Source organism: Mercenaria mercenaria, chromosome 1 (assembly GCF_021730395.1).
Source record: "Mercenaria mercenaria strain notata chromosome 1, MADL_Memer_1, whole genome shotgun sequence".
NCBI classification, from domain to species: Eukaryota; Metazoa; Mollusca; class Bivalvia; order Venerida; family Veneridae; genus Mercenaria; species Mercenaria mercenaria.
In genome coordinates, this window is record NC_069361.1 from 102,794,035 (window position 1) to 102,820,165 (window position 26,131).

Sequence of the window (26,131 nt, forward strand, 5' to 3'; positions counted from 1 at the left end):
GCCGAAACAGGAAAAAAAATCAGTCGAACTACATGAAAAAATCATACCATGGTGGGCTTGAACCATCATTAGTCGAACGCGGAAACACATGAAAATGCCGGATTGAAGTTGTTTTTACATTGAAATCTGAACACGAATAACACAAAAATAATTAATAGATACAAATAGCAATTCTGACAAAATACAAGAGAAAGAGTTACGTTTGTCAGAGAATAAAAAAGTGTGCACCGTGTATGGGTTTCCTTTATTTTATGCCCCGAAGGCGGGCTTATTAAAATCACTCTGTCCGTGTACGTCCATGTAAATTCTGGTCCGGGCTGTAACTTCAACATTCATAGACATGTGTAGAGGGATTTGAAAATATTTTGACACAAATGTTAACCATATTGAGAAGGTGTGTCGAGCTTATGACCCGGGTCTCTCAGGTCAATGTCAAGGTCACAAACGCTAACTCTAACGTTAACCCTTACCCTAACCCGTACACAAATGTTCAGCGTTTTATGCTAGAATAGCGTTAGCGCATGTTCATTTCATGTTACAACATCTGTAGAATCCTGTATAACACGAAAAAACATGCGTTATCCCTAAAATAGTGACAGCTCTTGTTTTTTTTTAAAGAAATGCGAGTACGTGAACTTAAATAAACCTCTAAACTTCACCGACACAGACGATAAAGTAAAAACGCAACACCTTATCTAAATAGAAAAATGTTCAAACGAATTACATTAAAATGTTACGTCCCGGGGTGGGCTCGAACCACCAACCTTTCGGTTAACAGCCGAACGCGCTAACCGATTGCGCCACAGAGACGTCTACTTTCTTGGTTCTATAATAAATTCTTCATGCACGAGTAAAATGCGATGGCATGAATGAAATTGTTTTGTTTTTATATTGACCCAAACCCCTAACCCTAACCCTAACACAAATGTTCATCTAATCCATTTGTCACTAATAGTGACAGCTCTTGTTAACTAAAATAAACCTCTAAACCTCACCGGCACAGACGATCAAGTAAAACATCAAAGCCCTGAAAGGACTGTTAGCCAGTGCTAATTGAGTGATATTTCAACCAACACACCTGAGCAATCAACATTTCATTGCGCAGACCGGTCATGATTTGAACAATGTTGGTAGAGGTCCACTAGACAATGCCACATGCCAAATATCTAAGCTCTGTGCATTGTGGTTCAAGACAAGAAGATTTTTAATGGTTTTTCCTTACACAACTCTATGTAAAACTAAGTTTGCCACAGGGGCCAATTTCAACCCTAACCCTAACCCTAACCCTAAACCCTAACCCTAACCCTAACCCTAACCCTAACCCTAACCATAGAGCGGAGTGATTCCGAATATTTCGAATGTGAATATAAAGTTCATAAAAAATTATTCTAGAATCCGTTGCTGCTTGTTTTTGTTGTTTTAAACAGTAGTCTTCGGTAAGTTGCTCACACACTCACACAGTACCAAGATTATAAAAATATATATGGGACTATTTTTAGTTTTTACATGTCCAGAATATGTGTGATGCGGTCACATAGAAAAAGAAGGAAAACTCAAAGGACACGAGGTTGAAACTTTGTAGTTGATTTAGAGATATAGCCAGTTGCTAAAGCATTGGCTAAAAAGTTCAAACGAATTAGATCAAAACTATGCGTCCCTGGGTGGGCTCGAACCACCAACCTTTCGGTTAACAGCCGAACGCGCTAACCGATTGCGCCACAGAGACTGATGTTCGGCATAGTCTACTTTTTTGGATCTATAATAAATTCTTCATGCACGAGTAAATGCGATGGCACGATTTTTATATTGAATCTCGGTACATTTTTAACTCAATAAATAACAAACTTCATCAATTGAACTGTATTGATATTTTTCCAAAGAGCGATATAGAAAGTTATATCAAGAATTGACTTTTCCTAAATTAATCCGATATGTCATTACTCTATACAGGTCCCTATTTAAAACGTTATAGGGTTTATATCGATCTCCAATATATGCATTTCAAGGTTGTTTATTGGTTTGGGTTAAATCTTTAATCTTAAACAGTTTATACTTACATACAGTAGTCCATATACAAGATTTAATACCTTCATTGTGCCTTATAATGTAATTCAATGTGCACTACATTGAGGTATAGTATACAATACACATGTGACAGCGCGACAATTTTAGTCACAAATATTGAGGGTAAAATTGCTTATTGGAAAAAAATAAATACGTATAAATATGGATAAAATGTGGTCATATTTGCAAAATGAGTGGCGAATTTATTAAATCGTGTATTTTGATGCTTTCAAATTAAATCTGAGGTAAAAAAAAATACAAAAGGAAACTTGGATTATAAAAAATATAGCGACATGAGCGGACAAGAAGGCCCAACACTGGAGTTCCGTGAGGATTCATCTACGGGAACTGCCACACCCAAGGTAACCGTCTTTTTTATGACCAGTGAAGATCATCCTTGTCATTAGATGGTTGTTATGGGTGGATATCACTACACTCATGATAACATTTTTTTTTCGTGAATCATTACACACTTGTCACAGCAGATACACACGGTCACACCATAGTAACAGACACGTGCTTACGGTCTTTTAAGGTGAAGTTTTAAAACATATATAATACGAAAATCATTTAATTTCTCTTTTGAAAAAAAAAAAACAAACAAAAAAACTGGTGTAATGTCAAGAGGCAACCAGGAACCTCTACACGTCAAGGGTACCTGTAAGTAAAACGGCATTTTCTTGTTACACCCTTCATATTCCGATTGCGTTTCATGTTTACTAAAAATGTAATTACAGATTGAAACTATGACAACTTTATACAATATTTGCTTTTCGTTTTTCAAATTATAATATTATTTGAACCTTAAATGGTACAAGGACTGTTCCTGCACGTTGTGTAAATATTATTTCACAGTGTGTTTGAACTGGAAAGATATCCGCCTGATAAGCAGATTGACTTCTTTGCATATCAAATTTTACCATTTTCGAAACATTGACGCGAAGTTAACACTATATTCATATTTCCTGCATTACTACAAGTTTATCTTATCGATGATTGTTACAAAGCATAAAATCAATTAGTGGCTTAACGTATATCTTCTATGATCGGATAAGATATGCAAATATTTAAACAAGTGTAAATGTTTCAATTATAAGGTCGTCACCTGGTAAAGATCGACATTTGATAAGCCGGTTTTAACGACGAATTGTTGATTTTAGCTTCGATGTAGATAATAGATTCAAAGCGACGTCGTCTTTAAGGTTATATGTAAATGTTCAATGTAAACGTTTTTCAGTCAAAATATTTCCCCTAAAAAGAATAGTTGTATAGGCATATAGCACTTGAACTGTCCATCACTACTATCCAATAAATCGTCATCATGAAGTTCACGTGCGCCTACTGTTGTGAACTTTATATCTTTTTGCCAACTTATCCCTTCCAAAGTTTCCATAAATCTGTTTGAAACCAATATCAAAAGACAAACACATGTTCTTGAGAGTTTCATATTCAGTTCGTTTCTTTTTAAGTTATGCCCATATTTTGGTCTCTGCATCGCGTGTACACATCTCTTACTGTTTCTAAGTCACTTTGACATAGTATTTTCGCGGGGTGGGGTGGGGGGGGGGGGGGGGGGGGGGGGGGGGTAGCGGGCATGCGTCATACAACCTGTCTCTGCAACACGAACCATTGTATTGTCATGTACAACAATTTTACTGGTGAAAGATGTCAAATTACATACTATGACTGACAACACCGTTAAACATTCTTGTGAGATGATAGATAGAATCTTTACGTATTAATTGTTTCCTGGACAGCCCTAACTGACTACAGGGCCAATATTATATTGCTAAATATTATGGAATTTTTCTTTTTTATGGCACAAAGTAACTGGAATAGATCAATGGTATTTAGGATCACTAAATGAGAGACATTGATCAATTATGTAAGAAGCTTTTCACTCCTAAGCTTCTTTTATAAGTTTTATTGTTTCGAAAATGTTAAAGGCTCACAATGACTTTATTTAAAACGTGCTGCACAAATTGAGTTGTTCAACAGAGAACATTTACATAGTGATAATCTGTAATTACTTCCTTGTATCATTCTCATTTTTGGGTAAAAGCTTCCTATGGGCTTTGCTTTTTTCTCAAAATTTCCAATTAAACTGAGCAGTTTTATAGAATTTAACTTTTTTTATTTCCCCATCCCACAGCCTGACAAGTCTGACTTGCAAATCATTTAATAAAAATGTTCTTTTTTTGGGATATAGTCCTGTCGTTACTTAACGTAATTCGGGCCTTTAAAGAAAGTGATAGGAAAAAGAAATGGACAAATATGTTACAGAAAAAGACCTATGTCCAAGAGGCTACTATTTTTTGGTGCATTCTTGAAATTGTCTCTGAAAAAGACATTTTTCTTCTTTTCCGAGGTGAACGCTATTAGCTCTATACAGTATTTTGTTTGCAACACAAGTGCTAGCTTATACTGAATGTTAGGAAATTATCACACATTATAGAGTTTCATGTATTTGTCACGTTTGGAATAAAATACAATTATTTTCTTTACTCAAAGTGTTTCATCAGTAATATGTCATAAATATTGAATGAGAACATATACTTTTAGCGATCAAATAGTTTGTTCTGCTTAATTTGTTAAAGGACTTTCGATACTACGTTATGGATCGGGGCAACTCAGAATTGTCTCCGGTAAGTATATATTTTTTATACACGTGCTACACGTGCATGATGTATGCGCATTGACTGATATTTGTATACTATGTGTATGCAAATATCTGATTTTGTTAAATGTTGGTGTGGTGCAATAATTGATTTAATGTATGGTGTTCTGGTGTTGCTTGCCAGATGCTAACATGATTACGTAGATACCCGTTTCTTTGATGCCAGTCTACTCATCATAGTGATGTACAGTAATTAACTTATAAAGCTTAAATTGTGTTCCACGTACTGAATTATCAATATAAAAAAGTAAACATAAACAGTGCCGCAACTATAATACCTGTAGTTAACACCCGGGCATCCGTCGATACGGATTAGGCAAGAGTCGGGGACTAATTCGATAAACAATGAATTACCATTTCGAAGCGAGCTGAGTAATATACTCAAATTCAATTCTACGTCGCCGTTTGCCATTTAGTATGACTAAGTCCGCTCGCTTAGCTCAAGGGAGAGAGCGCAAATCTATGGATCGTGGGTTTGATCCTCAGAACACTTCATTCTTAAGTAAACTGCCCGCCTTCAGACACCAGTAACTGAAATACTGTTGAAAAATGGCGTTAAACCCAAACCCAAACATATTGTACACTGATGTTGGCAATTAAGATTTTCTGTAACTAAACATTGCATAGTTAATCTAATTTACATTTATATAACGCTATAGTTTTGTTTCGTGAGAAGAATGAAACGCTACTATTTGTAATTATGATAAGTCTTTTCAGTGTTTGTCTTTCATATATGAAGAAAAGCTCAATTGTAGTTTGTTTTGGCTCTAATACAAAGTTTCTGTGCGGTGTAAAGTAACTATCGGGAATTCATTTCGCTTAAATGCATTTTCACACAAAAGAAAGACCTGTAATCTGATAACAGATTGTGGTGATTGGCAAAGCGATTTAGATAACCATTTTCTGTCAATCTTTGTTGATAAGCACAGTTACAAGACGATCAATCAAGCTTTCTTATTAAGTTTAAACATTCATTTATTGGTATAAAAAGTGTGCTGAACAACAAACAGTTGTGTGCTTTTGTAAACATATTGACGATGAACTCGACCTTTTTTTCGGGAATTGCACTTATTGAGATATTAGACAATATTGGGTCATTTCAGTTATTTTATTATATTAATTATATATATATATATTCTGATTGGACAATTTTTGATAGTCCATTTTGATAGTCCAATCGTATTTTAAAAGCTTTAGTACTCACTTTTCTAAATGCGGGTGCCTCCTGGTTTCGAGAATCAAGCGGTCATCACTTTTCCTGTAACTTGGCTCATATTTCCTCTACATATAGTGACATACTAGTAGTAGCCCCGCAATGGCATTCGGCAATTTCCGGATGATAACGTATTCTCGTTCGATAATTCGGCAATCTTCGGACGCTCAATGTGCAAATGGCTTTCCGTAAAAAATAGAATACGGGGAATACGTGTATACGGGGAATACGTTATTTGTCGATTGTCATTACGGGACCATTATACCCCAAGACTTAAATTCTCTAAACCTTTCAACGCTGTTCAGATCTCTTCAGCCTTGCTTTTCCTATTCTAAACCAGTAGATTTCTTTTTGTTCAGTTCGTAAAAATCACTAAAAAGAATAATTTGTAGTATACTTTAGTAGTTTTTGTTATTTTGATGTCGAACTGTAGGTGGCAGCAAGAGGGAACTAAAACTAAATATGAAAATTTAACATAGGTCATTCAATGTTTGTTTAAGGAAATCTGTGCAATTTGCGTTTCTCTCATGACCTCCATTTTATTTGCTATGTTAGCCATGCTGCTTTGTTATTTAACCTTTTTTAGCTTTCAGAAATCAAATACGAAACGGTTGTTTTATTTGCCCGTTTCTTGGTTAAATAAGACAACACTCAAACACTTTAAAGTTCCTTTAAATCAATATTTACCAGCTATAACATTTCAGTGTAAGGTCTATATTATATGATTGTAAATAAGATCCAGTGAAAAATATCATCTGAAAGGTCTTATTGTGAACATAAACAAACAAAAATTGAAATCTGATTACTGCCGCATATTGCAAGTCAAATGTCCTACATGTACCTTGACGAACAATTAATTGATCAGTTTTAAAGAAACGGGGTAGAACTCCGCATTTTGTCAGTCATTGTGGATTAATTTCACTTTTATGGCTTTACACTAATTGTAAGTTTGGTTTATAGTAATTTTTGTAATAGAACTAAAGTAGTTTTACTAACGGCAAGAAACCTGAGAAGGAAGTGTCAATGTATAATCTATTAAAGTTAATTGTATCTGTAACCTTCTGTTATGAATAGTTCCGACAGAAAATACGATATAGTAAAAGGATTTTACCCTTTGAAACATGTTAAAATTACATAAAATTTCTTAAAGTTTAAAACCAAATGCCTTCAAGTCAAATATAGTGGTTAAATTTTAAATTGTTTGTGTTGTTAAAAGGTGGATACACAACCAAGTTTTCTTGAATCCGTCACTGAAGAAGAAGATAATTCTAAAACTGAAAAACGCGTACAAATCGACATCATGGATGATTCTGGAAGGAAGTCCGAAATGGAAGATCGCAGATCGGTGAATTCAATGCGAATGCCAACACACATGACACGTGCTAGACTTGTGCGAACTCCCGCCAATAAAGACGACGCTCCTGAAGCGCATGTCTCTGAGGAATCGGAAGAACAAGGAGAACCACACGAGCCGGATGTACTCATAACAGAATTGAAGGAACAGCCACCTGATCTGGTAGAAGGTGACGTAGATGAAGAGTCAGATATAGAACCAGAATATCAGCAAGTTACCGTAGAAACAGTAGACGCTGATGAAGACTGGGATACAGACCTTGAAATAGAAGGTGAGTCCACTGATAATCGTGATTATTGCATTAAATTTGCCACAATGTTCGTAAGTCGTGAGCAAGACGTAGATCTATTTTGCAGGTTGAGATCATATTATATTTCTTATTTTAAATTTCAATAGATTGACATGTTAAAAGATCAAATTAACTTGAAAGCATAGAAAGTTGGTGGACAGAACACTGGTCAACAAGAGAAATTACCGATTTTAGAAACTTAAAACTCCCCTACTGTAATCAAATAATTATATCGACGTTTGCATTTTGTTAATTGTTCAAGGGATGAATAACATTGTTTTCTTTCCGATCACTTGATTTATTGGTTGTCGTTTACTTTCAGCTTACCATTTCACTGGCTGAAAATAAAACTTAATTGTTGCATGCTATAAAACATTTCCGTATTGAATTAAGTTTTAGACCTCCTGTACATTTACAGTCCAAACTCTTACTTTTAAATTCCCAGTTTATACAAAGGACTTCTTTGTATTCAGAAGAGTTGAAGTTATATTTTTCATATTTGGAATATATTTTAGATAAGAAAGGTAAGTGTGTATCACGTTTGATATTGTAGCATAAAAAAAGGGATGGACAAAGGGTGTAATTTTAGACTTGGAGAAAAAAACTAGGTTAAACTGCATCCGGATCTTTAAAAAAAAATATGATATTTAGATAAAATTGATGAATAAAAAATAATATCATAAGGTGACATACTACTTGCGCTTTGTGTAATTTTATTCGCTAATATCTCCATTGGTTGATGATTTTCTTATTATGCGCAGAAAGTGACACAAACCTATATTTTTTAAAAGCTCTTTTATATCCGTTACCTTTTATCCCAAATCCTTATGGCTGCAAAAGACAAAAAGGGCATGAAAAATACCGCGTCATCAATTTTTGAAGAAGGCATATACAGCTTGGGGTGAACCCGTGTACCCAAAAATATTATTGCACTATTCCCTGTTCGGGGTAACTGAGTCATAGTATTTTTATTCATTTTATGTTAAGGACATACCTTATTTACCATACGAAATGTCATAAAAGTTAAACAAATCATTTTATTTCCAAAATTTGCTGACACGGTTCCTTCAAGCAAGAAATAGTTTATGAAATGTAGTAAAATTATGGGTAGGGCTTATAAGGGTTAACCCAAATTTTAAGCCTTGTTCAGAGAAAGATGGGCAAGCTATTTTATCCCCTCTAATAAATGACCTATGTCTTGTTGTCATACACTCTATGATCAGTTTATAGGTTTAAAATACCTTTTCTAAAATGTATGAATTTTATGCACTTTCTAAATATAGTTTACCTTCAAGATTTTAGCTAATAAAATTTCATCAAGCGTTATAGATTACCTTAAAATATGTGCATACAGGTCGGAATCTTGTCTCCGCCATAGACTTTTATATCAGATAGACAGGTCAAGCATTAAATTCTTTTGTCGTGCTGTAAAATAGCCACGAAAAGTCGAAAATTTGAAGTTTTTGACACGACAATTCTCGCATCAATTTCCACTTTTTTTCGACCCATGTCTTGATTTCAACTTTTTGCGTCAGGTCTTGATGAATTTGAGCTATTAACGTAAACCTGTCCCGGTAGGATAAAATTTCGGCAGGACCATTTATAATAAAATGGTCTTGCCAAAATTTTATCCTAACGCGACATGTTAAAAGCTCTAATTTTGCTCTGTCGCACAAACATGATCTGATACGAAAAGTTGAAATTTGCGCGACAATTGTTCAAGAATTCACTTTTTTGCGGTAAATTTATAGCACGGCAAATTGAAATTTAATGTTTAATTTCAAGATGTCATTCGAAAAGCCGATGGCGGAGACAAGATTCCGTATAGGTGATGTTTTGTGCGGTGGATGTTAAGCGACTTGCTGAAGATGGGATGAATGCGAGCAGATCGGTTATAATAAGATTTGAAATTAAACAATAGGGTCATGATGACCCTGGATCGCTCACCTGAGTAATATGAGCTACATCTTTCAAATGTCAAACTGATGATAAAATATTAAGAAAGTCAGTAGGTCACATTCATGGTCAATGAAATTCAGTTTTACGATTTGTGTGCAAAACTGTGTATGTCATCAAAATTTCAAGGCTGTATCTTAAAAAACAAGAAAGTAGGTCAGTAGGTCAAGGTCACAGTCAAGTGACATCATATTACTTGGAGTTATCTGGTAATTATAATTAAACAGTCTTAAATAGGATCAGATGATTTTATAAGTATTTTTCCTATATAACTCACATAATAACTAAGTGACCCCAGGGTGGGGCCTTTTTTAATCCTCGGGGCATAATTTAAATAATTTTGGTAGAGGACTACTAGACAATGCATCATACCAACTATCAAAAGCCTAGGTCGTATGGTTTCAGACAAGAAGAGTTTTAAAGCCTTTTCCTATATAAGTTTATATAAAACTTGGGACCCCCAGGGCAGTGCCTCTTTTCACCAAAGGTGTACAATTTGAACAATTTTGGTTGAGGACCATAACACAATGCTACAAACCAAATATCAAAGGTCTAAGTGTTATGATTTCAGACAAAAAGATTTTAAAACTTTTTCTTATATAAGTCTATGTAAAACTTGGGACCTCCGGGGCGGGGCCATATTTGACCTTAGGGGGATAATTTGAAAAATCTTGGTAGAGGACCACTAGATGATGCTACATACCAAATATCAAAGCCCTAGGCCATGTGGTTTTGTACAAGAAGATTTTCAAAGTTTTCCCTATATGTCTATATAAACCATGTGACCACCGGGGTGGGGTCATTTTTGACCCTAGGAGGATAATTTGAACAATCTTGGTAGAGGACCACTAGATGATGCTACATACCAAATACCAAAGCCCTAGGCCATGCGGTTTTGTACAGAAGAATTTCAAAGTTTTCCCTATATAAGTCTATATAAACCATGTGACCCCCCGGGGCGGGGCCATATTTGACCATAGGGGGATAATTTGAATAATTTGGTAGAGGACCACTAGATGATGCTACATACCAGATGTCAAAGCCCTAGGCCCTGTGGTTTTGGACAAGAAGATTTTTAAAGTGTTTCCTTTCGGTTGCCATGGCAACCAGAGTTCTGCATGGAATTCAATTCTTTGAATAATTTTGAAAGGGGGCTGCCCAAGGATCATTCCTATGAAGTTTGGTGTAATTCTGCTTAGTGGTTTTCAAGGAGAAGATTTTTTAGAAATTGTTGACGCACGACGGACGACGGACATCAAGCGGTCACAATAGCTCACCTTGTCACTTCGTGACAGGTGAGCTAAAAATGAAAACATGCAATAGTTTGGTAGAATCGGGTGAGTCTCAAATGAAATGAGGATGAGAGACTAGACAGGACAAAGACTGATAAAGTATGTTGAGATTAATGCGTCTTTGACAAGGTTTATTTCTTTCTTTTTAATGAAATTTGATATTCCCTAAAATCCTACTTCTTTTCTCATGATTCTTTCAGCAGAATCAGAGACAAGAGATTAGATGCTATTTTAGAGAACTTTACGAAAAAGAAAGTAGTTTTGAATGACTAACGACTGATACCAGTGTGTTATACTCTATACAGACATAAATTTAAGAGTTATAGAAAAAAAGATTTGCATGTTATGAAATGAAATATGACTAGGCTTCGACTGAGCGGGAAATGAAATGTGACGGTAAGGGAATCGGGTTTGGAAGATACTGACTACGTGAGAAATTAAATTTGACTGGATAGAGATAGGGCCAGAAGACATTGTCCGTGTGGACGTTGAAATGTGACTGGGCGAGGATGAGGCGGGAAGATACTGAATGAGTATGGAATATGGATTGGGGTTTGGTAGGGATAAGGCGAGGAACTATACTGACAGGATAGGAAATTGAATGTGACTGGGTGGGGACAGGGCGACAAAGATACTATCTTGATGGGAAATAAAATGTGACTTGATAGGAAAGAGGCCAGGAAAATACTGACTGGGTATAGGAAATGGAAAGTATCTGGGTGGGGATGAAGCTAAGAAGTACTGACCGGGTTTTTGGAAATGAAATATATCTGGGAGGGATTGGAAGTGGAAGATACTGTCTTGGCGGGAAATGAAATGTGTTTGGATAAGAATGCTGCGAGGAAAATAGTAGCTGAATCAGAAATGAATGTGTATGAGTATGGATGAGGCAAGGAAGATACTGATAAGGTGGGAAAGTAATATGATTGGGTAGTAGGCAGGTACATGTAGGGAAAAAATATGATGAAGTTGCGTCTGAGGCGCAGTAGATATGAAACTTCCAACAACATGTACCCTGTTGTCCATCGCCTCAAGTTGTCAAATCTAGCTGCTTCTCCGCAGTATAGTACTCCAGTCTATTAGAATAATGTCTTGGAAATATATTATATAGATGTCAAAGTAATTAGCTATACATTGATGTATGTATCAAGTTTGTAAGCATTGTTACTGCATGTATCTATATAAAAAGCTTTTAATCGGTGTTCTTTATAGAAGAATATAGTCTTACTATAGTGTCTTCTGTAATGTTATAGTGATATTTCTACTTAACCAAACACTAAATGCTTCTGAATTAAAATAATGTAACCTAATTACTTCTGAATGATTGTTATTTAATTCTAAGAAATTCTGCTATGATTTCAGCTAAAAAGAGTAAGCTCTGTTTTCTTTATTTTTGATATCTTTTATCATGCATGGGTTTGGTACATCTCAGCATTTTATCTAAACACTGGTTATGTTGATATGCTGTTGTTTTTTCGGTGACTTTTTCAACAACGTCTTAATTCTATTCATGGGATATTTTCAATAGCTGTGAGCGCTTTCTTCTGTTAGATAATCGTTGAATCATCATTTATTAACATAAAAACTGATTTTCACTCGACTACTTTGGTCTATATAAAAATTCATTATCGTTCTGAGTGATTTTAATCAAACGTCACTTATATTACATTATTTGCTGAAAAAATGGACTACAATCACTTCTAATATTTGCTTTAAATCTGTGTTAAGAAATTTGATCAAGTTTCTGTTACCTTCAAATACTTACAGTATACCTCTTTATTAATATATAATTGCCTATTATGGATCTGCGATATTATATTCGTAATTTTCCCTCACCTAACATTACAATAAAATTAAAAATACGAGTCGTCACGTCAAAATGGGGCTTTCTTGTTGAATTTTTCGAAATCCTGATATTTTTCCAAATTGTTGTAAATATATATTTTGTTTAAGAGAGTATTATCGTATTCATTGTAACTTTTTAGGCAATTTAAAATGTTCTGAAAATAAATACATGTACAAACAACAGCCGTTATCTTAAAACTAAACGAGTGTTCCTCAGATAAACGTCTTTCGACAAGATGGTAACTTTTAACGTGACATCACTCAAATATGTATGAAATGTTAGATATGAAATACCAATAATATATTTTTATTTGTATAGATGAAATAATGAAAGAGGTTCGAAACCACGATCCGTCTGGCAGGTCCTACTACGACAAGGTGTGCAGCAGGATGGGACTGGTTCCTGTGTCCTATATTAAACGCCATATTACAGACAATGAAATAACTATGCGGTTTCATGGTCTGGGAGCCAGCGCTGCAAAAGCTATTGCTCTTGTATTAAGGGTAAGTCTGAATAGCGACTTAGTCAAAATATTCAGTATGAATTCTTTACTATGGTGACTGATTTCTGCCAATATCATCCTGCCGCCCCTTCTCAACGAAGGACGAAAAGGGCGACAGTTTTATGGTGCCATGTTGTTCTTTCATTCTGTCGCGCCTTGCATTTGTTGCTCCATCGATTTGGTGGGGACAGCAAACTACCGTTCTGTAATTGTCACGAGACAACGATATAGTGAACAAAAAGCAAAATACTGCGCTATACCTTTAAAGGTCCATTACTAAGGGAAAGTGAGTTGGCAATTTTTTCATAGCCAGTGCATAGACTTCTGCAAGACACTAAATAATGAAGATTGGCAGGTCAAAATTTACAGAAGGTCTTTGGAACTCAAAGAAATGTATGTGTATTATGTTGAAATTTCAATGAATCGACAGAATGACCCCCCAGGTCTTTTTAACTTTCTTCATACTTCATAGAAAAATAATTGTTCATATACTGCGATTTATTTCGAATTTCTACATACCAACTTTCATTTTCCAATAAAATGAAATAGTTTCTGTGCTTTTTAAAAGAAATTAAAATGTTCACATTCCTTAGTATTGGACCTTTAATGAAAAATATAAGTGAAGTAGTCAGTAATCAGTTATATTTTAGACTAAAACAAACGATTTGCTTTTTAATGCAGTTTTATAACAAAATACCCCTCCTTGCATTTGACTCGGCGCATATTCAGTACAAATTAGAAACTGGGTACATCTCTCCATTTCAATATTTGTTTTAGGACAATATCACCCTGGAGAAATTGAATCTGCAAGGGAACTGGATAGAAGGCGATGGTGGGTTGGCCATGGCCCGGATGTTAGAGGAAAATGACTACATCACAGAAATGGTAAGCATTCCAGAGCATTTTATTGTCTTTTATGTTTGAGAGTGTATCAAATATTTTCTGCTCTCGTATGGCAAAATGACAAATGCAATTTAAACATACCTCTGTAGTATACAGAATTCATACTTCTTGTATTTGCGCGGTTTCATCTCGATTCGTCCGCCTGCTTAGCTCAGTTGGGAGAGCGTGGCTATACTTATCGCGAGGTCTTGAGTTCGATGCCCGGGCGAGGCTTATGTCCTCTGTGTCTATTGATAAAAGATATTGTTTCTGAAATCATTCGTCCTCCACCTCTTATTCATGTTGAGAAACTGGCAGTAACTTGCGGAGAATAGGTAAGTATTGGTATGGAATCCAGATATACGGGGCATATATCGTTGCTGCTGTCCATACGAACGTACGTCCGTACGTCCCGAAATCTTGTGTCAACACTTCCAACACTATTATCCGTATTTGCTTCAAACTTTCACAGATGAACAACCTTAATGTACAGATGACCATAAAGGAAGGATTTTTTTGCGACTTTTTTTACAGCAGTTATGGCCCTTCGATAATTTTGCTAGATAGAATATAGAGAAAAATCTTGTGTGTCCAACTTCTCCCACAATATTAGCCTGATTTGCTTCTAACTTTCACAGATAAACAAGCTTGATGTGCACATGAACATAAAGGAGGGCATTGTTTCTTTGACTATTTTTACCGCATGTATTGAATAAAGAGAAAAATCTTGTTTGTCCAACTCGGAAAACACTATTGAAAGGATATGCTTTAAAGGTGGATAATCAGATTTTGGCCATGTAACGGATTTGTTCGAAACTTTAGCGTCTGATCATTTACACTCATTTATGTTCACTTAACACTTAATACAAATTAGATTTTCACTGGAGGTATTTTTAAAATTTCATTTTCCTATCCTGGTTGCCCAACCAAGATAGAGTTATTTTATCATAAGTATAAATTTGATAAACATACTTTGCCTAAGGAAATGTTTAAATATTAGACATATTGTAATATATTTGTTAAATATTTGCATTAAAAATTATGTATTTAGATGGAATTCATTAGAAACGCAAGTTTGAAAAATTATTATTACCTCCCTTTGCCTATCTTGGTTGCTCAACCAAGATAGATTGGAAATAAATGAATTCAGAAGCTATACACAGCTTTTAAACTTGCATTTTGGTTCAGATTGTTCAATAGTTGATATGTCTATCAAATGCAAATGTAAAACTAGACATTGTATCGAATAAAAAAGAAATACCAAGCTTTTTATATACTTTCATATTAAAGGGGAGTAATTACAAAATTTTATAAAAATAATAAAATATACATTTCAAATAGGAATCTAACTCTTTGTAATCGGTCTTTTTGTTCCTTAAATAATTCTCTACCAGAATATACAAAAGGAAAAAATGTCATTAAATGATGTTTAAATGTGATTGACCACCTTTAAAGTTTCACAGTTGAAGAACCTTCATGTGAAGATGACAAAAAACTCTGCTGTCTAAAGGATGACACAGTATGTGGGGGTATTCGTGTCCTATGGACGCAATTCTAGTTTTTGATATTTGAGTTGTATAACAAAGATTTTGTTATAAAACTGAATAATTAAATGTCATTAATGAGAACACACAATCCACAGGCCTGAATTATTGTTCGCATTTGTCATTGGGGTCGCCGATGTTTGAGCCTAATATTCTGGCTTATATTTTAAAACACTTTTTTTTAATTCAATGCGTAGACAGTTCATGAAACTTTGCTTGAAGATAGTCCCTGTAATTACAAAATGTCTGTACATCTTCAGCAGATCAATTTCATTATAAAGGAAGTTACAACAGCATGGATTTCCAGAGAATCAAAATATTCATACTTGTGTTGAAAGAAATCTGTAATGTGTATTTTCAGATATTATCGGACAACAAACTTGGAACATTAGGTGCCCAGTGTATGTGTAAAATGTTGTCAGTTAATGCAGGACTGAGGAAATTAGACCTATCAGGTTGGACTTTAAACAGAAATGTTTCTAATAAAAGGTTGAAATCAATACTGGTTCGGAGAACTAGATGTGGGCATTACATATTCTTCGATTCCCATTCAGATATTATAATACTAAACTGATTTGTGTGACATATATTGTTGATAATAGTTAATGATTAATTTAAACATATTTTATATCAGCAGTTCATTAAACATTTACAATAAGTAATTGTGGAATTGAACAGAGAGCTATGCTAGCTTACGCTTGACCTCTCCTTATGTTGATAATTAAATGAGTTTACATATGATTGCTGTTGTGCCGAGGTCATTCGAAAATTGCTAATTCACTCATGTATTAATTATTGACAATATAGATTAACTATATAATATTTTATCTGTTTCACCTTGTCGAAACCCCATCCACTCTGTACTTCTGTTATTTGTGGCTATTGAAAATGCTGTTTAACAAAACGAAAAGTGCGACATGTTTACAAAACAATATTTTCTGGCGTCTACTTTTATACATATTTTTTTTTTTTCAAAATTGCGTCTAGAAATTTATATGAGTTTTCTGATTTTCTGCTCTGATTGTATGATAAATATCAAGACGCAAAAATAATGTTGCATTCGCAGATGTTCTAAAAGAATGCCGCTGACTAATATTTTTCTTTGATAGACATACTTGAAATATTTGTTTCGAAGTCACTTTGCATGCACATTATATAAAGAATTCAAATTACTTAATCTTTTAAGGAAATAACTTCGATGACAAAGATGCACAGATATTTGCTGACGCTCTCGAGGTAATTGGTTTTGTAATTAGTGTGTTTGCTGTGCTCTGTGCTTTCGGGAAATCTCCTTTTTAATATACGTATGTAATTAAATGCACACGATTATCATAACACTGATATACATGTATTATTTCTATTTGTCCAGCCGATATTATTGGTCTAATTTGAGGAAATAGATCAGAATATTTTTGAGTGTATTCATTTAGAGTATATCATAATCAGTACGCAGGTTGTTTTGTTTAGAAGAATTTATCCGTAAAGTCATTTTATCCGTGAATATGATATTGATAATATTGTTCACTTCAAATAATAAGATAAACGATGCTACAGGTCTAGATTTTCAGTGTAAATACATTTTTGCAAAAGCCTATCATCTGTGTTACAGAATGCCAAATATCTTAAAGAACTCCACTTATCACGGAACATGTTCGGTTCAGAAGCTGGAGAAATATTAGGACCTGCCATAAGTAAGTTTTTGTTATCAAAGACTATACATGTATATCATTACTGGTAGTATTATGAATATCGTCGGTTTGCAAACATTGTCTGCATTTTACAGAATGACTTATATGTCTGTCAAAGAATAATCTAGTTTTATTACATGCCTTTCAGTGAATTATTGAATAATCTGATTATTTGGCAGTGAAAGATATCAAATATGTATTGCATCCACTTGATCGACAAGGCTGATAAATATGACGCATCTCGTATATCTTTCAATGGGAAATGTACCAAAGTGATGAAACAAGTAAACTTTAAAACATTTTATCAGATATAGCACCCATTACAACATGCTTATATAGGTTCTGAAAAGCTCCCACTTATCGTTTATGGTTTAATCATGATAATATCAGAAGAAAAAAAATCACCATTGCCTCATTTGATTGAAGAAATTGTTGCTTCAGGTGCCAACGACATTTTAGAAGTACTCGATCTCAGCTGGAATCGTATACGAGGAAAAGGTGCAATATCAGTAGCCAAAGGAATTGGGGTACGTACTTTAGACATTTTATAAACTAAAAAAACTTGTACGCATGTACAAGTCTAAACAAATTAGCTGTTCTGTTTTGTTCTAAACATTAAAATTTGGTACTTTCTATGCGCACCATTGTAGTACATTGATTTTGCCATGTTGGCTATTTGAACCTGAACGTGTACAATAAGTAACTTTACATAATATATTATGTCAATATATAATACATTTGTATATAATTACACTATGGTGTAATCGAGCACAGATTTCTATAGAAATTTAAAATCAATACGAATGCAATAAAATTGAAAAGTAGTCACTTGTGTCTTAAAGGGGGGGGGGGGGGGGGGGGGGGGGTCGCAGTTAGGTGTCTGCGCAAAATGTTTTTTGATTTTCTCTATATTTTATGACAATATACCTACATGTATTAAGTTTCATTCACAAGTGTTACTGTTATCAGTTTTGACTTACTTTTATAGAAATTCACATTTAAAGTGGGTGGGGTAATTTGACATGTAACCAGCCAGGAACACAATCTCCGCCGCGTTTTTAAAAATGGTTCAAACTTTTTACCTGGAACTTTTGTGATAACATAACTATGCAATGGACATTTACACAACATGTTGCGTTTTAACTTGTCTTGAATACTTTTTTCAACACAGAGCCACAAAGTGGCCTAATCAAATTTACTGATTTTCAATGGACGCATTTCACCAAAAATCTAAAACATTTTTTATTAGTTGAGATATTTAGGTGTTATTTTCAGCAGTTATTGTAAGCTAAATAAACATTAAAATGACAATATAACAGTACACTCTAATCAATATTGGAAGAGTAGTACACTCTCAAACTAGGGAAAAGTGGGTGAGGTAAATAAGCATGCGAAGCTAAACATTCGAAGCAACACAACTATAGGAATAATAATTTTGCAGTTCAAGAAATGGCCTCAGATTATTTACTTCTATCTTAATTATGCCCGTATGAGTGGTGGGGGCATATAGATTTGGTCTTGTCCGTGCATTTGTGTGTCTGAGCGTCCGTCCGTCGCCCGAAGTTCTTGACGCACCTAGCTCAAAAAGTATTTGATATAAACTGATGAAAAATTGCAAGAGTCTTTATCGTGATATGTACTTGCGTACCTTTTCTTTTTTGTCTGGCTCCGCCACTTTTTTGCAGAATTATGGCCCCTGACATAGTCAAAAACATATATTTTCACCTTGTGACACGCCTAGTTCAGAAAGTATTTGATATAGATTGATGAAACCTTGCATGAATCTTAACCATGATATGAACTTGCGCACCTTTTATTTTTATACGGTCTCTACACCCTTTTTCCAGAGTTTTGGCCCCTGAAATAGTAAAAAATACACATTTTCACGTTGTGATGTGGATAGCGCAAAAAGTATTTCATATAAATTGATGAAACCTTGCATGAATCATTATTGTGATATGAACTTGAGCATCTCCTATTTTTCGCCTGACTCTGTCCCCTTTTTCTAAAGTTATGGCCCCTGAAATAGTCAAAAATGCACATTTTCACCTTGTTGTGCGCCTAGCTCAGAAAGTATTACATATAAATTGATGAAACCATGCATGAGTCTTTATCATGATATGAACTTGTGAACCTCCTATTTGTCGTCTGGCTCCTATTTCCAGAGTTATGGCCCCTGAAATGGTTCAAAATGCACCTAATGACGTGCCTAGCTCAGAAAGTTTGATGTAAATTCATGAAGCACTGCATGAGTCTTGATTATGATGTGACCTTGCACACTTGGCATTCTTATTGAGAACCTTAGTGCTTATTACAGAGTTATTGCCCTTAAAATAGCCAAAATAGTGGATGTTTTGTTTGTGATGCTCATAGTTCAAGAGGTATATGGCCTAGAATGATGAATCCTTTGTATAAAATGTTTGTTGAGGCTATATCCCCTTAAAACTGCAAACATGAATCATTGAATTATTGCCCCTTATTTTTGACAAATGTACCAGTGGGGGCACACCATGTGTCCTACAGACACATTCTATATCAAATACTTTCTGAGCTAGGCGTGTCACAAGGTGAAAATATGTGTTTTTACTATGTCAGGGGCCATAACTCTGGAAATAAGGGACAGAGCCAGACAAAAAATAGAAGGTACGCAAGTACATATCGCGATAAAGACTCATGCAATTTTTCATCAATTTATATCAAATACTTTTTGAGCTAGATGCGTCAAGAACTTCGTGCGACGGACGGACGCTCACATGCACGGACAAGACCAAATCTATATGCCCCTACCACTCATAGAGGCATAATTAAGATAGTAGTGGATAATCTGAGGCCATTTCTTGAACTGCAAAATTATTATTTCTATAGTTGTGTTGCTTCGAATGTTTAGCTTCGCATGTTTATTTACCCCACCCACTTTTCCCTAGTTTGAGAGTGTACCACTCTTCCAATATTAATCAGAGTGTACTGATATATTGTCATTTTAATGTTTATTTAGCTTACAATATCTGCTGAAAATAACACCTAAATATCTCAACTAATAAAAAATGTTTTAGATTTTTGGTGAAGTTCGTCCATTGAAAATCAGTAAATTTGATTAGGCCACTTTGTGGCTCTGTGTTGAAAAAAGTATTCAAGACAATTTAAAACGCAACATGTTGTGTAAATGTCCATTGCATAGTTATTTTATCACGAAAGTTCCAGGTAAAAAGTTTGAACCATTTTTAAAAACGCGGCGGAGATTGTGTTCCTTGCTGGTTACATGTCAAATTACCCCACCCACTTTAAATGTGAATTTCTATAAAAGTAAGTCAGAACTGATAACAGTAATACTTGTGAATGAAACTTAATACATGTAGGTGTATTGTCATAAAATATAAAGAAAATCAAAAAACATTTTGTGCAGACACCTAACTGCGACCCCCCCCCCCCCCCCTTTCTTCTATTTGAAATTCAGGAAAATGTGCGATTAAAATCGTGCGATGTCAGCTGGAATGGGTTTGGACCGGAAGGTGGCGCTGCAGTGGCGGACGCAATGATTTCAAATAATTCTTTGGTAGAGCTTGATGTCAGCGGCAACAGACTAACAGCAGATACTGCGATGAAAATGGCCAGAATGGTTGCTTCAAATGATAATATCAAAGTACTTGGGGTATGTCACTTCCAATGTCATATACCTGTCTTAAAATGTGTCCTATGTGAACAAAACGATATAGAAAATGAATATCATTTCAAGGTTTGTTCTAGATTTAAATAAAGTGATTTATACCATGTTTACTTCTTCAAAGTTTGTGAACTTATTAACCCTTAATATTAGACTAAGTACAAGAACAGACCTGCTTCATTTATCTTATGTAATTAGATTTTTTTTCTGTTTCAGATAGGGAACAATATATTGACAACTGCTGGAGCTATTGCCCTAGCAACGGCCGTCAACAATGGTGATAGCAGTGAGCTGGAAGAGTTAGACCTTACAGTATGTAACGTTTTTATTTTATAGACGGAATTGATACAAGAGAGAAAACAACCATACAAAAGTATTCTTTTTCGGCAGATGTACTAGAGCTGTTTTTTTTGTTTGGTATGGCTAAACAGATAACCTAGAAAGATAGAAAACATATGTAAGATAGGAAAAAGTGTTTTACATCTCAGTAGCAATTGAGATGTTCTTTAAAAATACTGTAACTTTTATTCTCCAGGATGTTCCAATAGAATTTGAATTCCTACGCATATTTGAAGACATTAAAACGAAGAAGCCAAATTTTAAATTGACTCATGGACCAGTGTTAAGTTCAGGAAATACTGCAGACGATTTAGGGAAACCAGCTGTCCATCCGTACAAAAAGAAGGAACCAGTGTTAATTTTAGATCAGCATATAGTTGTGAATGATATGAGATTACTAGACATTCTTCAAAAATATGACCCGGATGGAGCGTTTCAAGTAACGCCAGAGGACTTCGTGCGAGCAGTAGAGGTATAATTATGAGAATGTACTTTGTCTTTGGTTCAATTTCCAAATAGTGCCATTTAAGATCGCTTTTCATTATTCATACAGACAGCAAATGGCTTGCTAAAGGAAACATAATCAGTCAAAAAAGTTCGCCCCTTCTGAGTAAAAATTCGATAAAAAGCACTTAGTAGCACATTAATTGCTGCTTTATAAAACTTTGGTCACTGGTGCCACTGGTGCCAAGCGGCATTGCAAATGCGCTTTACCCAATATTGGCATACATATCTGCTTATTGGGTGGCTTATTTTATAGTCTGATCTTTTATCTAAGGTTGTAACCAGTATTTAAATTATCGCACTGTCTCTGTGCAATTACTTTGAGTATATATAGTTTTACATAACGGAATATATCCGATTAGTGATATGTGCAGGCAATATTTTATCGTCAGATTATTATTGTGTCAAACATTTCAGGATCTGGCAGTGCCATTTAACAAGCCAAAATTACAAGAGGCTGTAACTCGACTAGCAGATACACAAGAAGGGAGAATATACTTTGGGTATGTACATATATATTATGTTTATTTTCTAAACAGGAAGGAATTTAACAGTTATTATTGTAATGGTTTATCAGTGTAATCAATGATGTAATTCAAGTAGGACAACTAAAACATTTTGAACTTTGCATCTGCAGAATTGCCAATGAAGGTATGGAAGCTAGTTGTAAAATAGTTCTATTTTATTTGACAATGTATTTGCTACCGGATGCACATGCCAACACAATGGCATCTACGCTGCAACATTACAATGGCTAAAGGACAATGCCGCTATAACTATTCTTCATTTTGACATATTAATATAATAAGTGGACTTTCATTGATATAAAGACTTTTTTGAATATTCATCTTACATGCATTTCTAAATACTTTCAGTGAATTTATTAAACAACAGCAGGATCAGATAAAGAAACAGTCTGGTGGAGACGATGTTCAGGAGACACAAGGACCAACGGAGTAAACTCAGCAAGACCTCAGCATAAGCAACTAAAAGCTTTTTACTAATTTGTAGTGGACTTCTACTTGTAATTTAAAGAGTTGCTAGACTTTAGAATTGTACCGTCCGATTAGTATTGGTTCTCGTTTGTAATCTTGTAGACGTACAATTGGCAGTTTATTGAACACATTGTCTGGATGACGTTTTCAAAATAGCAGGACGCCAGACTCTCCAGAAATTAAAAAAAAATGCAGTCAAGTCTACTTATAAATCGGAATTACACGTTTTAACGTAAACCTCAATTTCTTGAATTACATTACGTGCAGCCTTTTTTAGTTTCCTTTACCTTACACTTTTTCGAGGAAGTGAAATCATTTTCAGTTTAATTCTGTTGTTTACAAAAATGCCGCAGCCATTAAAATTGGAAACTTTGTCCAATGATGGCCCAAGTTTTTCATATAACCATTTTCCCGTCACATTTTTTTTACTGTAAACACGCATCTTCACATGCAAAAATTTTTTTATTTTTACCAGTTTTTAGACCTGTTGCATAAAAATTTACATTGAGTACATTTCGTTCATGTTTGTGTGGCCAGTTCTGCTTGTCCTGGTTTTGAAGTAGAACGAATTCAATCAATAGGGGCATTTTGAAGAAAGATCTCGGGACCGGCCAGAAATGACAGATTTAGAGGCCGATTCTCGGGACCGACCAGAAATGACAGATTTAGAGGCCGGTTTTCCGATTTCTAGGTGTTCCACTTATTACTTTCCTGTGATATATATCATGTGATAAACTCACGGCACTGAGTTTACACAGCAAAGCAAAATGGTATACATTTCTTTATTTATGAAACATTAAAAACCTTCAAAAGGAAAAATAAAATATTTCTTTACAAATTTGGAAGTGTCATCTTGTTCTTTGCAACGAACCAACGTTATGTACTTGTAGCACATTGTTCCATAACATTGTCCGGAGAAAGTCAATATGCATAATATATCTGTAACTTTTTATTATTTCAAATAAATTTCACCTGTTTGCCGTATTGAAGTGGTCCATTTCGAGGTTAGCTATAATTAACCACTGGAAAGATTTGGCCATTGTCAGTGATTTAGAGTATTTGCATATTTTTTACAGTCCCAACAGCTTCAAATGCTACACAATGATCTCTCTTCCGGTGCTGCCGATTCTCAGTAAGTACCGAGCAACAAAGCAGGTATAGGTATATTTAAAAGTGATGGTAATAACTTAAATAGTTCAAGTTTACAAGAGACGAAGGTCTATGTAAATTAGTAACATAGAAGAAGAAATCAAAATACTGAGTACAGTACTGGTGGAAGGTGATTTATGTTAGCACGTGTATGAAAAGAATCCATTCCAAAAATGGCACAAGCGCTAACAGCGCTTTGATAGTTAGAAACCCAATACAAATGTACATACAAGATTTGATTCGGCTAACCATATCAACAATATTACCAGTATACTGCGATTTTGCGATTTGGTGATATATACCAGTTATGCATTCACCCTAGAAGTTTTAGATGGTTAACCTTAAGATCAGTCATTTGCCCTCGCAAAGATTCTATGAGATTATCAGTAAGCTGGAGAAGTTGTGTCTCACAAGAATGCTTGTGTCGGAATCCGTGCTGTAGATCATAAAAGGTGCTTGAAAAGAAAAGTCATATTTGACAATATGCACAAGAATTTTGCACCGAATACATGTAAGTAATCGCGAGTATACTCTTCTATAGAGTGAGGCGATTACTAAAAATGTTGATGATGATGACGATGGTGATGATGAAAAATGAGCCTATAATTTGCTGGGTCGCTTGGTTTACATCTCTTAAAGCGAATGGTGATACATCTGATAAAAAGAGAAACAGTAAATAGAAATATAGGGCGCACATCATAGTGTAGTGGTAGTAGTTTATAGGCCACTTCCACAATAGTCTTATTGTCTGGTTACCCCTTCAGCGACGTGATTAGAGTGTCCGCCTATGAATCATGGGGTCCTGTGTTCCTTGAGGGACCTTGGTATTATTTCTTTCAGGATTACTTTAATGGTGTCAGAAGTGTTTGAGAAACTCATGCGTCTGGGATTGAAGTTCATTGTGGAGAGCTGGTCAGCTCTGAAAAGTAAAAGGAGATGACTTATACTATATAGTGTAGAGACTTTGGTATTTTCCCCTCCAGGTTTACTTTAACCATGGCCGAGTGGTTAAGGTCGCTGACTTTAAATCACTTGCCCCTCATCGATGTGGGTTCGAGCCTCACTCGGGGCGTTGAATTCTTCAACTTGCTTACGAAAGGTCGGTGGTTCTACCCAGGTGCCCGCTCGTGATGAAATAATTCACGGAGGGGCACCTGGGGTCTTCCTCCACCATCAAAGCTGGGAAGTTGACATATGACCTAAAATTGTATCGGTGCGACGTTAAACCCAACAAAATAAATAAATAAATTACTTTAATATGAGTTTCTTCCTTCAGATCCCGCATGATAACATGTTTGATGAGATCAGAACCAGTCAAGGGCGGATACAGGGGTGGGGGGAGGGGGCTTAAAATCGCCGGAGCATAGGTGATTTGGCTTTTGTTCTGGATGAAAAAATATGCATTTTTCCCGCTCACTACGCTCGCATACATAATTTATCTCTTGTTCTGGGTGAAAAATAAAAAAATATGCATTTTTCCCGCTCGCTACGCTCGCATATGTAATTTATCTCTTGTTCTGGGTGAAAAATAAAAAAATATGCATTTTTTCTCGCTCGCTACGCTCGCATAGGTAATTTATCATGTGTTCTGGATGAAAAATATAAAATATGCATTTTTTCTCGCTCGCTACGCTCGCATAGGTAATTTATCTTTTGCTCTGGGTGAAAAATATAAAATATGATTTTTTTCTCGCTCACTACGCTCGCACAACAAAAATCTGAAATCTAAAAAGTTTCCATGAGCTCCTATAACGCTCTTTTCCATTTCTACGTTAATAGCCTTTGGTAACCCGGCCTGCCCATCCTCAGAAATCGGGCTAAGAAATTCCATTCCGAGATACTTACGCAAGAATAAGTCTGACAAGTCATAAAACATGGACTATAATTAGCATGTCATTTGGGTTGATTTTGTCACAAAACCTGTCTTTTTCAATACCAAATAAAGTACCTCAGATCGCACAGAATGCACCAGATGGACCCATTGTTTTCAAAATTTTCAGTGGGGAGCTTGCCCCCGCACCCCCGTAGTTGCTCTTAGAACTGCTTCTGCTTTGGTACGGTGAAGGCCGGACCTTTTAAAGCGTAGAACACCGGGGGGAGTGCGCTAGTAATACTAAGGGAGGGCAGACTTAAAGCTACTCAACTGTTTGTGCGCCGACTCATGATCGCACTTGAC

General features: G+C 35.3%; 1 protein-coding gene and 2 non-coding genes across 5 annotated transcripts; 1 reads left to right on the forward strand and 2 right to left on the reverse strand.

The window, feature by feature from the left end:
- Positions 1-736: 736 nt before the first annotated feature.
- Trnan-guu (transfer RNA asparagine (anticodon GUU)) lies at positions 737-810 on the reverse strand. Its single transcript has one exon. It is a non-coding gene; the product is annotated as a tRNA-Asn (tRNA).
- An 842-nt stretch (positions 811-1,652) lies between these two features.
- Trnan-guu (transfer RNA asparagine (anticodon GUU)) lies at positions 1,653-1,726 on the reverse strand. Its single transcript has one exon. It is a non-coding gene; the product is annotated as a tRNA-Asn (tRNA).
- Positions 1,727-2,067: 341 nt separating this feature from the next.
- Positions 2,068-23,647, forward strand: LOC123528432 (leucine-rich repeat-containing protein 74B-like). 3 transcript variants are annotated; one of them, XM_045308162.2, is made up of 14 exons: positions 2,068-2,426; positions 4,662-4,709; positions 7,171-7,579; positions 13,010-13,194; positions 13,971-14,078; positions 15,981-16,074; positions 16,806-16,855; positions 17,229-17,310; positions 17,749-17,834; positions 20,762-20,956; positions 21,185-21,280; positions 21,504-21,779; positions 22,229-22,314; positions 22,687-23,647. In XM_045308162.2, the coding sequence occupies exons 1-14, from the start codon at positions 2,358-2,360 to the stop codon at positions 22,769-22,771; spliced, it is 1,869 nt and encodes a 622-aa protein (XP_045164097.1). In that variant the 5' UTR covers positions 2,068-2,357; the 3' UTR covers positions 22,772-23,647. The 3 variants fall into 3 exon arrangements, with proteins under 3 accessions (XP_045164097.1, XP_053375061.1, XP_053375070.1); XM_053519086.1 differs by lacking the exon at positions 4,662-4,709 and having other exon boundaries at positions 2,069-2,426; XM_053519095.1 differs by lacking the exons at positions 2,068-2,426; positions 4,662-4,709 and adding an exon at positions 6,768-6,897.
- The last annotated feature ends 2,484 nt before the right edge of the window (positions 23,648-26,131 follow it).